Source organism: Merops nubicus, unplaced genomic scaffold (assembly GCF_000691845.1).
Source record: "Merops nubicus isolate BGI_N331 unplaced genomic scaffold, ASM69184v1 scaffold7975, whole genome shotgun sequence".
Classification (NCBI taxonomy): domain Eukaryota; kingdom Metazoa; phylum Chordata; class Aves; order Coraciiformes; family Meropidae; genus Merops; species Merops nubicus.
The window spans coordinates 1-15,695 of NW_008608963.1; the positions used below are offsets into that span (position 1 = coordinate 1).

Consider the following 15,695-nt stretch of genomic DNA (forward strand, 5'->3'; position numbering starts at 1 on the left):
TGTGGGGCTGTGGTGCTGCGCTGCTTCCCAGGCTTCTCTCCGGGACTGTGCTGGGCCTGGCGGCGTGAAGGGCTCCGCGGCTTCCTTGAAGGTTTGCCTCCTCCCCCCCGCTCCAAGACCTGTGCGTGTTAGGCATGGGGCGGGACGTGCCGGCTTGATCTTGCTTGCTTCTGTAAAAGGGAGCCAAAAAAGTCCAGAAACGGGCTGCGTGGAGAGGCTTGGTGCGGCTTAGGCTGTAAGAAATTCCTGCTCCGCCTGGGTCTTGAGCCTCTGCAAACACACGTCTTGTTGTGGCATCAAAGTCAGGTGGCCATTAACCCGTGAAGGAAGGAGAAGGGAGAAGTGGTGAAGGTCACTGTCTGGGGTAACATAGCATGTCCTGGTGGAGAGCTTCTACTTGTATTTATTGTGCAGTTTGAGTTCTGGATGGTGATGAGTTGAATTTTCTTGCTAGTCCGTGTAAAGTGGCTTTTAATTTATATAAATCGTGGAGTCTTTTTTTCTTTGGTTGTTTTTCTTCCCTGAAGTTGTAGTTCATGCATTTCTAATGTCTAAATACTCTAAGACAAAGACTTGAACTTAGCCTTAATATATGGGGGGTGGGAGGAAAGTGTGCACTGAATTTTAAGTCTTATCATCAACCCTGACTTGGAAGAAAGACAACTTCTGTTTTTTTGTCGGGCTGCTTGGGTATGGCAGAACAGTGGTCTTTGTTCAGATAACTTAATTTGATTGCTTGAAAGCCTACAAGAATGGGAGTTACTTAGCAATGTTATCTATCTTTGATTTTAGCAAACTTGTGATTGGTTAAACTTCAGTTTGTAAACTTATAGTTCTTTGCTTCGGGAAGTCGCGTTTTACATGCTGTATAAAACTTTGATTTCTCTGAGTGTACCGAGTGTGGCTTTAGGGAACGGGACACCTGAAAACAGATTTTCCATTTTTTTTCTTTAAATGTTGAACAGATAATCTGCTCTTTAATATTTTGTTAAGAGGTCTCAAATCTGACTCGCATTTCTAGGTACCTTTTAATTATCAATTAAGATGGATATCAGAGGCGCTGTAGATGCTGCTGTCCCAACAAACATCATTGCTGCCAAAGCTGCTGAAGTTCGGGCAAACAAAGTAAACTGGCAGTCATATCTCCAGTAAGTAAAAGCTTCCCACATTTTTTTCCTTCTTCTCTCTCTCCTCCCCGAAACGTTAGGCTTTGGGGGATTTGGGGTTACGTTGGAACATTAGGTCACAGTGAGAAACATTCTACCTTGGTCCTGAGAAAACAGTTGGAAAAAGCCTACATTAAATGAAAATGGTTGGGGAAAATTTTCTTATGATTTATTACAAAAAAGGGAACTCTACTTCTGTGAACTGAATGTTGCAATAACAAACAATATAAGTTTGCATAGATGTGTGGTAAAGGTGTCTGTTTTTTTTTTTTCCCCTTACAATTCAAATGCCATTCTCAATTTTTTAGTTTTTGGCTGAGTACTGCTATTAAAACGTTTACAGTAAGAGTTGTTTTGTATGTAGGTGTGTTACCTTTGTTGCTGAGGTGCCTTATGTGTAAATACACATTGTGCTTCCAAAACTGGACTGGTAGTCCAGGAAAATAAGCTGTACCTCATCTAATGGAAAAATAGTGCTGGAGAGCAAAGGAAACAAGTAAATTGGGGTGTAGGCTGAAACAAATACTTCAGTGTGGGGAGAGCTGTAGTGCCTCTGCACATAAGCTTATCGTTTTCTTTGGGATGTACTGTGGTGAGCTGAGCCTAGCTGGGTGCCCACCCAAGCTGCTCTGCCACTGTCCTCCTCAGCTGGGCAGGGGAGAGACAGGATCATGAAGGTCTCGTGGGTCGAGATAAGCTCAGGGAGATCACTCACCAAGTACCATCATGGGCAAAACACACTCAGCTTGAGGAAATTAGTTTAATTTATTACAAATCAAATCAGCGAATGGTATTGAGAAAATAAACCCAAATATGAAAAACACCTTCCCCCCACCCCTCCCTTTTTCCCAGGCTTCACTTTATTCCCAGTTTTCTCTACGTCTGTCTGCCAAGCAGTGCAGAGGGATGAGAAATGGGGAATGTGCTGAGTTCATCAGAAACAGTTCATAGAGAACAATTCAGAAACAGTTCACACAGTTTCTGCTGCTCCTTTCTCCTCAGGGGGATGACTTCTTATGCACTTCCCCTGCTCCTGCATGGGGTCCCTCCCACAGGAGACAGTCCTCCACAAATTTGTCCAGTGTTAGTCCTTCCAAGGGGCTGCAGTTCTTCATGAAATGCTCCAGGGTGGGTCCCTACCATGGGGTGTAGTCCTTGAAGAACAGACTGCTCCAGCTTGGGTCCTCCAGGGGGGGTCACAAGTCCTGCCAGTAAACCTGCTACAGCAGGGGCTCCTCTCTTTTCACGGGTCTTGCCAGGGGCCTGCTCCAGCATGGGCTTCCCACAAGGTGACAGCCTCCTTCAGGCATCCTCTGGCTCTGGGATGGGCTCGTCCATGAGCTGCAGATGGGTATCTGCTGCACTGTGGACCTCCACGGGCTGCAGGCGACAGCCTGCCTCACCATGGTCTGCAGTGTGGCCTGCAGGGGAATCTCTGCTCTGGCGCCCCCCCTCCCCCTCCTCCTTCCCTGGCCTTGATTTCTGCAGAGTTGTTTCTCTCACAGATTCTCACTCCTCTCTCCAGCTGCAATTTATGTTGTGCAGCAACTTTTTTTCCTCCCATCTTAAATATGTTTTCACAGATGTGTTACCACCATCATCAATAGACTAAGCCTTGGCCCATGGCAGATATATAGAAAATAAATATTTATAAAAATAAGGTATATTTGTAAAAGTAAGCTACATATTAAAATAAGGTTGCAAAACTTTACACATGCAAGCTGGGAAATGCTAATGTGGTAGAATCTTCATTAATGACTACCTGCTTTACCCTGTGCTGTGTAGCTCAGCCTTTCCTACTCCATTTGTTCAGTTGTGTTGTTTTTTTTTCTCTTTGTGATTGTGCATCTGCATGATAAACTGGATTAAGGAACTAATGTGCTGAAGAAAATTCCTTCTAAGCTGTTTTTTCGGATGTGTCAGTTCCTTGTTCGGTTTGAGGAGTGACGTTGCAGTGGCTTTGCAGGTAGCAGAGCGAGGCTGGTGACTTGACAGTGGCAGCTACCAAGTATTTGTCAAACCATCTAAATGGCTTTTGCTGTTACTGTGTGTCCTGTTACCCATCAAATGGGATGTGTCCTTCACAGTTGTCCCTGTGCTGTCCTAGTGGGATTGAACAGCTACTTCACAGTTATTTGGGATAAAGGTGAGAGCACAGTTATTCACTGTCAATCGAAGTGATGATGGGGTAGTGTTTTCACTGCTTCTCCAGTGGTTCTAAAGTTGAGGAGGTTAATCTCTTGCTTTTTTGTATAGGAGGTGGCTCTGTTTGGCAAGGAGTTGTATTTTGAGTAGATATAGAATCATAGAATTGTCATGGTTGGAAGGGATCTGAAAGATCAACTGGTTCTAACCCCCCTGCCATAGGCAGGGACATCTCCCACTAGATCAGGTTGCTCAGAGCTCGATCCAGCCTGACCTTAAAAACTTCCAGGGATGGGGCTTCCACCACCTCCCTGGGCAACCTGTTCCAGTGTCTCACCACCCTCGTGGTGAAGAACTTCTTCCTAATGTCTAATCTGTATCTACCTACTTATGGTTTTGCTCCATTCCACCTGGTGCTATCACTACCCAACATCCTAAAAAGTCCCTCACCAGCTTTCCTGTAGGTCCCCTTAAGGTACTGGAAGGCCCCTCGTAGCCTTCTCTTCTCCAGACTGAACAGCCCCAACTCTCTCAATCTGTCTTCATTCATAGGAGAGCTGCTCCAGCCCTCAGATCATCCTTGTGGCCCTTCTCTGGACACGTTCCAGCACTTCCATGTCTTGTAATGGGGGCTCCAGAACTGGATGTAGTGCTCCAGGTGGAGTCTCACCAGAGCAGAGTAGAGGGGGAGAATCCCCTCCCTCGACCTGCTGGCCACACTTCTCTTGATGCAGCCCAGGATCTGGGTGGCTTTCTGGGCTGCACGTGCACACTGCTGGCTCATGTTGAGCTTCTCATCCACCAGCACCCCCAAGTCCCTCTCCTCAGGGCTGCTCTCCAGCCAGTCCCTGCCCAGCCTGTACTGGTGCCTGGGATTGCCCTGACCCAGATGCAGGACCCTGCACTTGGCCTTGTTGAACTGAATATGTAGTATTAATATTGCATGACTGTGCTTTGTGTGGTCTACCACTTATAATTTGCCTTCATTCTAGAGGTTCTGGAGCACCTCTCCTATGACAGGCTGAGAGAGCTGGGGTTGTTCAGCCTAGAGGAGGATCTGGGGAGACCTTCTGGTGGCCTTCCAGTACCTGAAGGGGCCTATAGGAGAGCTGGGGCAGGACTGCTCACAAGCACGTGCAGCGATAGGAGGAAGGGCAATGGTTTTAAACTGGATCAGAGGAGATTTACCTTAGATATTAGGGAGAAGTTCTTTACTATGAGTAGTGAAGCTCTCTGCCACTCTCTGCCCAGAGAAGTGGTGGAGGCCTCACCCCTGGAGATATTCAAGGCCAGGCTTGATGAGGCTCCGAGCAGCCTGCTCTAATTGAAGATGTCCCTGCTCAGTGCAGGGTGGTTGGACTAGATTGCCTTTAAAGGTCCCTTCCAACCTGAAGCATTCTGTGAGTCTCCCTCTGGTGCTGAATAAGAATGGCTGAATTCTGTTTATTTGTCTTTGCAAATTTCTGTGTAACTTTTTTGACCAGGAGGCAGGGTTGATGGTTCCTTTTCAGATTCTAGATGTAGCATTTGACGTTTTGTTCTGGAATCCATGAAAGAAGAGCACACTAGTTATTTCCTCTCTTTGGTGGAGATAGCCATATTGGGTTAGCCATATTTTGGAGGCATCTGGGTAGTGTTTGTGACCCCACTGTGAGACTGTTCGATGCCTGGTGTCCTCTGTCAATGACACTGTCACTTGTTTATTATTGCTCTGAAATAAATGTAATCTTTGTATCTTGTGTTTACTGGTAGCAGCCTGGCTCTCTGCCTAAGGTAGCTTCAGGGATCAACTTAGGTGGTGCCAGAGGGATTGTGGAGCAGCCTGAAGGTAACTAGGGTTCCTTGCCCAAGGAATTTGCTTATCATTGGGGAGATTCTTCAGAAAAAGAAGAACTTTTGGTGCTTCTAAGGAGGAAATAGAAATATACCTGGTTTTGGACATGTCCTTACAACTAAGAGGTTTAGATGTGGTGGTGTCTTCGAGGGTTTGTTGAGAAGTCAGCGCAGGTAGATTGAGTCATTTCTGGAATGAAGCATGTTCCTAACGAGTGGACGCTGCTTCAGATAACCTCTCAGTGGCAGGCCAGAGTGGTTTGTTCTGCTCTGTAGAGTAGAAGGAAGGTGGGGTGTTGGTGATTTTGAAGGACACTTCTCTTGTTTTCTTTTAAGCTCCTGTTCTGGTGGTCTGTGCGTTTAGTGTGGCAAGCTTGCAGATAAATATTCAGAGGTGTGCTTCATGTCTTCAGGCATTTACGTTACAGGAAGGAGTTTTATGCTTGTTTTCCCTAAGTTAACACATCAACTCAGGCATGACATAATTGTGTTCCTTAAACTCTAGATATAGTATTTATGTAGCTGGAATTAAAAAATGTCACAAGAAATTCTGATAGTGTTGGGTTTTTTTTAATTTTAAATCTGACTGTGGCAGCTTTATGTGCATAACAACGCTTTAAAGATTGCATTGGAGTCTGCTCTGGGTCACACAGGAAGACATTCTAATGGCTTACTAATAGTTGGTCAGGCTCTAGTAGCCTGACTTCCCTAGAAGAGTCAGTTCAAGCTAAAGATTAACTGATATATTGTTTATTCCATCTCTGAAGGTTATGACTGTAGATGTCAAGCTACACTAATACACAACTGCTGACTTTTGATGTTTTCTATGTATGCTGTTGGCACAAAAGCAAAATATTTAGATATGACAACTGTACATATTGCTGGTTTGCCACTGTTTTCACTGCTCACTTCAAAACTGGAAGAGGACTTTTTATTTCATGTTGAAATTGTCACTTTCTTTGAGTTGAATTCCGGCTAGGGTCTGTGTCTGAGGGAGAAGACAGCAGCAAATCTTGGAACAATGGAAAGTGATGTGTAGGTCTGGCTACCTTCTGGAAATTAAATGTAGTTGAGACTTTTGGATTTCCTGCCCTTGGGTCTTGAAACCTGTAGCAGTTTAGAGGTGTCGATGCCCTCTGCTCCTTGTAAATGCAGTGGCTTGCTGCTGTCTGTGTAGTTGCTTTCAGCATTAGCCTCAGGGTGTCCGAGTGTCTTTGGAGGGTGTGTATGTTAGCTTGGAGCAAGTCTGGTTTTGATTTCTAAGGGTAAGTGAATGAGTTCTGTGGGAAAGTGAGCTTCTGTCAGTATTTTACTGCTCTGCAGGTTTTCTAGGCATGCAGCATTTGACAATACTAAAGCAGGCTAAGTATCTTGGACCTTAAAAGCCAATTTTGTCTTCAAAGAAAGACAGAAGGTTCCGAACTTGTAGTGTGTGTAGTGGTCTGATTTTATTTTTTTCAAATGTGGTCCAATCCTGTAGAGTATATCCATCCTTTTTTATTGTTTTAGTTTTTGCAATGTTAAAATTATTGAGCAATTGGATAAAATTAATGTCCTTTAGGTAGCTGCAAAGAACTGTAGATACCTCAATAAAAGAAATTATGCCTTGATGTGATAGCTTCATATTTGCTGCAGATTAGTAATTCTTTCTTATATTAAGAAAACCAGTAACCTTGCCTCCCAAATGTAAAACCAAAGAAAAACCCCCTAACCTTCAGAATGACTTTGGTTAAATCATTCAAACAGAAAAAGGAACAAGAGCTGCTGGAGGAAATGCATGATAAAAAGGAGGAGTCACAAGTTTCTGAATCATCTTGAGAAACCAAGAAGCTTTAAAAATGGTGGTCTTACAAATTCATGCTTTATAAATCTTACAAGCACAGAGCTTTAAAATGTGGTTACAGGACTCCTGATAGACAGCTGAAGCTCAATCAAAGTGATTTTTATCACTGTGTAGACATAGCTGGGAAAATAAGAAGTTAAATGGCTGTTAGGAAGAGGGATAGAGGGAAGTTTTGGTTATTTGCATTGTTTGCTTAAAGGTGCTGGGACATTCCTGTCTCTTTGAAGAGAAGATGAGGAAAATGTTGTGATAGCATCATAGTAGCTGGTACCAGCTGTCTGAGGCTGCCCACATGTTTTTTTTTTTTTCTTTTTGTTTTTGTTCTTGTTGTTTGTTAATGTTTACTACATAATCAGTTATTTCAATTTTAAAACAAGGTGAATGGAAATGGATACGTTTGCAATTACTAAAACTATTAATCAAATATATGGGATCCCTGATAAAATATTAACTTATTTACAATGCTGTCAAATCTCTTATATTTTGTATAGATTGGAAAGTATCTTTTTGAAATGCACTTACAAAGCAATAAAGAGTAAACCCTAACATCTTTTCCTTTCAAGGGAATATCAATCCCCTTGTTTGGTGTGGTTTTTTTTTTTTTTTTTGTCTTTTTCCCCCCACTGTGGTCTAAAATATGATGAAAGCTAAAAGCTTGAAAGCTTTTTTTTTTTTTGGAAGTTGATGGATGTCTTCTAATAGCCTGGTTATAAAGAAGCATCTCTCTTCCTAGGCTGTGGCTTTTTCAGACATTAAAGCTGAAAATTAAAGGTTCACCTTGTGTTGTCTTTGAAGTGCTTCCTAAATGGCAGTATTCTTATAAACAAGCCACTCATTTGTTACTTTGATATCAATATTATCCATGAGTCCCTAACCTGGCCAGCATTGTTTGAAACATGAGAGGCTTCTAGTTATGGGTTTTTAAAGTCCAGTATTTGTGGCAGATGAATTGTCCTCATCTCCCCAACAACTATTCAATTCCATCTTTAACAGGCAAGGAAGAACACAAGTCAATCTAAAAGATGTGTGGCAGCAGCATGGTCATCTTTGGCTAATTACTTTTTCACCTAAAATTAGTTCAGTTTTAGTAGAAGAACTTCAGTCCTTTGGTCAAGGTCTACCACCAGCTTTATTAATCTTCCATCTAATAAGTCTTAATTTCCTTTCCTCAGTGTATATGAGAATATTTCTTACAAAGCAGCTAGAATACAGGAATAGCACATGTGTTATGGGACCACTTATGCCACTTATGTTCTTTGCTTGAAAAATAAATAGGTAAAAGATGGCTTTTGGGTGAGGCCATCCTCAAGACACAGCTGTTTAAGTGAAAGATAAGAACACGTTGTACGTCTTATTTGTTTCAAGAATCCAGGAGCGCCAAGTAAAAAACAAACACAAAACAAAACACCCCAAACACCAAAAAATCCCCAAACAAAAAACCCCAAATGTTTCCTGTAAGTTTACAAGGGTTTTAATAGAACCTCTAGTCAGGGAGTATACGGAAGCTTACCCAGATTGTGGAAAGGGTGGATTAAAAGAACCCGTGGCACACAGCTTTGCAAGGTGGAAGAGGCATTTGACTCAGTGGAAATGTAAGAGGAGATGAGTCTTGGAAATAACAGAGTAATGTCTGATAATTTCATCCCCTCTGACTTCTGTATTGATGATGATGTGCACAATCTTCTTTCCTGAAGCACTCATGGTATTAACCAGTAAAGCTAGTCACATGTTAAAGTCTTGGATATTTTCAGGACTGTTTTATTTAAAACTAGTTTTTCTTATGTGGAATACTTAGCTGTACTATTTTGACAAGTTTCTTTGTTTTGATGGTAAGTTTTATATTATAACAGACCCTCAATATTCTGTCAGCTCTTCAGCTGAATCTACACTGTTCTGAAAGAGCACTGGTGATGGCAGTAACCCCTTGAATATTAAGTTAAAGAAAAGGTCAAGCAGACGTCTGTTAGCTTATAGGTACCTACAGCAGTCTACTTTCAAGCCCACTTGCTGTGTGTTTGGATGAGCTTGCATCCATATCAGTTTTTAAACGACCAGGAAAAACTGAAATGTTACAATTACTGAAAGCTAAAAATACATAAAGAACCAGGTTCTCTATACTCCTTAAAATTTCCTTCAGTGCTTGTGGCAAATTTAAAATGACAATTAAGTTTATTTTTTATGACTTATTGCAGGCTGAATTAGATTATTACAGAATCACAGAATGGCAGGGGATGGAAGGGACCTCTGGAGATCATCTAGTCCAATCTCCATGCTAAAGCAGGTTCACCTAGAGCAGGTTGCCTAGGAACATGTCGAGATGGGTTTTGAAGGTCTCCACAGCAGGAGACTTCCTGTTATGTGTTACAGTTTTAGCATAATATGCCAGCTCTTTGTATGTAATTTCTTACAACTATTTCCACCGACATTCAGCTTCCAGAATTTTAAGAATTAATTGAAGAATGTTGTTGAGCAAAGGTGATGCATAGAGAAGGCTTTAGAGAGATTGTTTTGTCACTAGTTTTAAATTCTTTGTAAGGGAGACCTTCTGTAGAAAGGAGCTGGTTATGTTGTTCTGTGGGATACAGGATTAATGAAGTGATACTGTTGATATCTCAAGTTCAAGAAAATGTTTATTTGGTGGTTGATCTTGGCTGGTCACCAGGTGCCCAGCAGACTGCTCTATTACTCTCCCTGCATCAAAAGATCAGGGAAAAAAACATGACAAGAAGTTATTGTGTTGAGGTAAGGGCAAGGAGATCACTCACCAAATACCACCATGGGCAAAACAGACTATACTTGAAGTCATTAAACTTATTTATTCATGATGAAACAGATTTCTCTTGCGTATTCTCACTCCTCCCTCTGGCTACTGTTGTGCAGCAGTTTTCACTCCGTAAATGTTTTATCACAGAGGTGCTCCCTTCTTCACCGAGTGGCTCAGCTTTGGCTGGTGATGGGTTTGTCCAGGAGCCAGCTGTAAGTGGTTCTGTCTGACCTGGATGGATGTTGCTTCTGGTGTCTTCTCATAGAAACCATCCCTGGAGCCCCTATGCTACCAAAACCTTGCCACATAAACCAAATAGAGAGTTTGAAATATCTTCCTGTTTGTATTACTTACGGTTTCATATTTTTCTTTTCAGAGGGCAGATGATTTCAGGTGAAGACTGTGAATTTATTCAAAGATTTGAACAGAAAAGAAATCCAGAAGAAAAACAGGAGTTGTTGCAAACGGAAGGCAATCAAGTAACTTTCTTTTAATAATCTGTCTTTTGGGGGAGGAGGATGGAAGGAAACTTTCTTACAAACTCTATTTTATTGTTGGCTGTATACAGTCAAGATGTTATGGAAGAAGTATAAAACTTGCTATTATGATTCTTCTTTCCTATATGTAGGTTGGACATAATTTCTAAAAACTGTTAAATAATTATGAAATGCCATCTGAATTTGTAGAGCAAGCTAGCTCAAGTCTTTCCTCATCCCAGTTTACTTGATCATGCACACTTGTACTTCAGTCATGTTTTTTGGAGCTTTTTCCCTTCCAGTTTATTGATGAGAGCTACTGACAGTGAGGTTTCTGCTCAGCTAGCTGAGCAATTATAATGGAGTTCCAGCAGCAGGGTCCATGGGCTGCTGAGGTGGACTCCATTAAACACAGGTGTCTGGTGTCATTTTATGAATGCTAAGATATGAGACATTGGCCATAGCTGATAGAAGGTTGATAGGTGGCCCATGCTGTTTGGCTTAAAGTCCAGGCAGGATGCCCAAAGATGCTTTAATGCTGTTCAAAGCAGTAGAATCTCAGCCTTGAAGCCTGAGGTTCTAGGAGACAATGTCAGCATCAAGAAGATTGGGAACGGTGAGGAGTAGGAGATGGACTCAAGACACAAAGCTTGCAGTCTTCTTTTTCTATTTCAATTTTTGGCTGTTCTGTGTGTCTGTGTTCTGTGTGTCTGTTTGTGTGGTGTGTGTGGGTGGGGTGGTTGTGTGTGTTTGTTTTTTTTTTTTTTTTTTTTTTTTTTTTTTTTTTTTGTTTGTTTGTTTGTTTGTTTGTTGGTTGGTTTTTTATTCCTCCTTCTCCCAGACTGCATTGTGTGACTGCTGCGTAATGGGCCATAATTTGCCTAGGGACCATTATAGGCCTCTTCATAATTGTGATATAGCACTTTAAAGTTCCATTTTTCTTTCAGTTGTGTGGTGAAGGGGAAGGAAGTGTAAGGAGTAGCGTTGTGACTGTTTCAGACCATTATATGTTGTCGCCAGCAGTCGGACCCGGGATGGCGGCCACTCAACCTCTGCCGCTGAGGGCCATGGAGACACAGGCTGCCGCGTGGGGGGGGCCGCACGTGTGGAGGATGCAGCACGTGGCGTTTATCGCGTCATTGCGATGGGTTCTCTGTGTTAATCCCCGCCCACAGCGCCCCTCGCGGGCGGCCTGAGCTCTCCGGTACATCGCACATCTTCCCAACGCCCATCCCTGCCTAGGGCGGGCTCTGCCTGCTACAACAGTTATATCTGTTCCTGAAATTGTAGAGTGTTCAGGAGGCAGAAACCAGCTCAAATATGAACAAGGTGTAGGAAGTGAACAGTTAAGAGTGACCCAGCTTCCCTCCCTCCCATTCTGGTTGCTGAGACTTTCTTATACCATGTCTGAGTTTGTTGCTGTTTTGTTGATTTACTTAGTTGTTCTCGCTGCCATGATGAAGGATACTGATGGAGATTTTTCTAATGAGTCTTTCAACAAAGCACCTTGCTGACTTCCTGTAGCAAGTATTTGTTATTTTATTTGAAAGCCTTAAAAAAATTTGTGAAGAGTAACGATCTATGTGACAGAAAATTGTCTTTCTAATATAATGACAAATGTATTCATCTCATTGCAATTGAATATGATGTTGGGATGCTCAATGCATATGTAAGACTTAACTGTGAATTAATGAGGTCCTGTTTCATGTTATCAAAAGAAATGAAGACAATTGCTAATATTAATTTTAATCTCTTTTATTTTTCTAGTGTGCTAAAACATTTATAAACTTGATGACTCATATCTCCAAGGAACAGACGGTTCAGTACATTCTGACTATGGTTGATGATATGCTGCAAGTAGGTCAAAAACCTCTTATTTTTAAGCATTAAATGAATACTTGAATGTTTCCTTAGCCTAAGACAGGTCGCTCCAGGTGTTTGTCATATTCTATTAAAAATTTTCTTTTAAATTTTCAGATCTTGTCTTCAGGAATTAAATGTTAGACCTAAAGTATGAGTAATTTAGTCTTGTGTGTATATATATGTTTGTGTTCCGGAAATAAAACAGTCCTGTATGCTTGTCTGTCAGCTATCAACCATGTTTGATGCAAAACTGAAGGAATGGTTTATAAACTCAACTCTTTCCTGTTGTGTAGATAGCATATGACTTCTAATTTGAAGTTGTTGAAGCCTTTCCTACAAAGGTGTTAATTTGGTCACTCATCAGGAAGGTGTAGTTTCTGCAGCTTCAGGTTTCCAACATAAGCTAGACTGTTTAGTACAGCATGTTCTGAAATTCTGCATGGTTTAATTATAACCCAGGAACTTTGGATTCAGTGAAATATATAGCTCTTCGTAGCTATGGGATACAGTGATTTATAAGTGTAGGCCATTAAATTTGGTGTCAGGACTGCTGTTCTGACTGGAACAAGTCAAGAGGAGACTTTGCTCAGAAAATCTCATTTCTGCACTTCTTTGCTCTCTAGTAGACTAAGAGGAAGCAGTTGGAGTAATGATGTAACAACATGGGTTGAGTTGCCTGAGGTTTTCTCCTGGTATTCTTGTAGCCAGTTTCTCTTCTCCTGTTTTCTGTTACATTTAATGGAAGGTTACAGTGACATGTGCCTAGTGAAAAGTTAACGGTTTATGGCATTGTCCTAGGTGGGGAACCACACGAGTTCTAATTGCACATCTGAGTATTCAATCTTGTCAAAAGGCAAGCTGGAAGTGTGAACCTCTCCACAGTGCCTACAACATGGGGATGATGGTGTTCTTTCAAGTGCCTGTCTGCACATGAGAGCCCTGAATGAGTGCCCTAACTTCTGAAATAATAGCTCGTGGTGGTGATGACAGTGATTCATTCATGCCCATCTGCAGCTTTGTCACTCTAACCCTCTTCCTCTTTAGATTTACTTTTTCTTAAGAGTGATGCAAACATCAAGAAGCAGAGGAGACAAAAGGGAGCCTCAATGTCGTTCCTCTTTTAGGACACTGAGTTGGCAGTACCTTGTTTTGATTTATGCATTTGATGACAAACTTTGTCTTGGTGTGTGAGAACTCCTTATTATGGCTACTTTTGTGAAGGAATGGGTCTTGTATTTGGTGTGAGATGTATTGGTGGCCACAGAAGTAATTGTTTAACTTGCCCTCTTGTGGAACTTTAAATGAATGTTAGTAGGTCTTGTTTTGTTTGTGCTTTGACACTAGCACATAGCCTGTAGGTACAATATGTGATAGCAGATATAATCTCCCATGCTGTGGAATTAATACCCCACAGGTAGAGACTTTCACTCGCCCACTTTTGAACAATTGCATTAGTTGTGGGTGGTCACAGAAAGTAGTTTTGAGTATCTCATTTTTTTGCATTGGTTCTCTTGTATATGTCTAGATGAATGTGTTTTCTTAGCCTTATGGTCACGCACGGACGTTTCTGTATTTGGGGCCTTACCTTGACACAGGAATGCATTAAACATTATAATGAGTTTACATTGGCCATGCTTTGTAAGTGATACAGGAGAACAGAGATTTTGGTACACAGTACATATTTGCTTCTGTTTGAAATTGGATGTTTCCTTCACTTCAGAAAGTTTGCTTCAGTGTCTGAAAGGCTGCACTGGCTTTTGCATTGCTCTGTGTGATTCCATTATTTTGGGGTATCTTGCTCCTTGCATAGAGCACTTGTGTGCCAACATGTGGATGGCATCATCTTGGGGCTTCCTAGCCCTCCATGTCTCTAGTCAAGGCTGAAACAGGACTTCTGTTTTCTTTTGATCGTTTTCAGATGGTAGAACATGCTGTCAGTGATGACTTACAAACCCTTGGGTGCACATCTTCAAGGTGGAAGATTCTTGTCAGAAAGCAGCATATTGGCCATTGAGTCTGTGACTGTGAGTTTGGTATTTGTGGACTGCATGGACAGAAGAACCCACAATAGTGGATATGAATTCTCCTGTCTTCATCCAAGTAGTCTTGAGTACATGCAAAGATTTTAAGTGAGGAGTTGGTCAAGGGTGTGGACTGGCATGCTGCTACTGACTCAGTAAAATTGTTTTGAGCAAGGATGTTCACTGTGTTCACTGCAGTTTCATGGGAAAAATATTTGGAAGATAGTTTTGGTAGTTGAAACTTCTAGAAACTATCACAGGTAACAGTGTTCAAATTTTGTTTGTGATGATAATGACTGCCTGTGGCTCTTCTATTATCTTTCTGTGTTTTTCTTGTGAGGTGGTTAAAATTGCCTCAGCAGTGTTTTGAGCACACCAAAAGCCTACCTGAGCATCTAGGGTTGTTCCAGCAGTTCTACTTAGATTTGATCCTAGTTCTAAGGAAAATTTCTTTTGGAGCCTCGCAGAGGTGTAATTGATGTGGTGACTGCCTTATAAGAATATCACCACTCTGCTTACTTTTGAAGGTGGAGAGTATTGGCACAGGGGAATCCCTGGGGAAACCTTTCTTATTCTATTCATATGATAAATACTTGCAATGATTTTTCTGGATTAGTGACCTTGTCACACTGCACAGTCTGTTGCTTATGAAATCTTTAAGAACTTGCCCTCTAGCTGGTGCAACCCAAGTGAGCTTTATTATGCTTTGTCAGAAATGACAGATACTAAATTATTCAACTGTTGATGAGAGAGCTTTGGGATTTCCTTTTTACCACGGAGTCAGTAGCTGTCTAGGAAGGTGCAGCATGTTTCAGGGCTGTAGACAGTTCTCTGCTCCTTCCCTCCTGTCTATACGCTCCATCTTAACAGTAAGCCAGACTAGTCTTCTGATTGGCAGTGTGTTGAAGTTATTTCAGCTTTTCTGCTTCCAGACCTGTCTGTCTCCTCCTTAGTTGTGTTGTAAACTGAAGTCAGTGATTGGGTTATTTTTGACCTTTTCAGGTAGGCTGTGGTAGCAGGAGTAGATGCTAACAGCAGTTTATTTGATTGAACTGCCAGTTTTCATCCAGCCAGCTCTCACAGAGTGGAGGTTCTCCACCAAGGCTGTATTCACGAGATCTTACTTTTAAAATTTGATTTCAGTTTGAACAAGAAATTTTGAGAGGGTTTTTGGGTGCTTTTTGACACATGCTGTATAGAGCACTAATCACTGTGAGGGTCATGATTGTCTTGATAACCAGTGACCCTTACTACAAGAAGAATGTTGAGGAGCAATGTAACTGGTGAAGGGTTTAGAGAACAAGTCTTATAAGAGGAAACTGGGGTTGTTTAACCTGGAGAAAGGAATGCTCAGGGAAGAACTACTCAGCTTCTACAGCTACCTGAAAGGAGGCTGTTGTGAGGGAATGGTGTGTCTTGTTCCACAAATAACAAGTGATAGGACAAGGGTGAACAGACTCAAATCGTGCCAGGGGCGGTTTAGATGAGATATTAGGGAAACTTTCTTCCCTGAAGGAGTTGTCAAACCCTGGCCCAGGCTACCCAGGACGCTGGTGGAGTCCGCATCCCTGGGGGCTATTTAAA

General features: G+C 41.9%; 1 protein-coding gene across 2 annotated transcripts in view; it reads left to right on the plus strand.

Moving 5' to 3' along the window:
* The first annotated feature begins 1,020 nt into the window (after positions 1–1,020).
* Positions 1,021–15,695, plus strand: part of ATP6V1H (ATPase, H+ transporting, lysosomal 50/57kDa, V1 subunit H) — a 49,047-nt gene continuing 34,372 nt past the window's right edge. The window contains exons 1-3 of one of the 2 annotated variants that reach the window (XM_008940445.1): positions 1,021–1,148; positions 10,128–10,230; positions 11,995–12,084. In XM_008940445.1, the coding sequence (XP_008938693.1) occupies positions 1,045–1,148; positions 10,128–10,230; positions 11,995–12,084 (297 nt within the window). In that variant the 5' untranslated portion in view covers positions 1,021–1,044. The remainder of the gene's footprint in view (positions 1,149–10,127; positions 10,231–11,994; positions 12,085–15,695) is intronic. The other variant, XM_008940446.1, reaches the window with a different exon arrangement.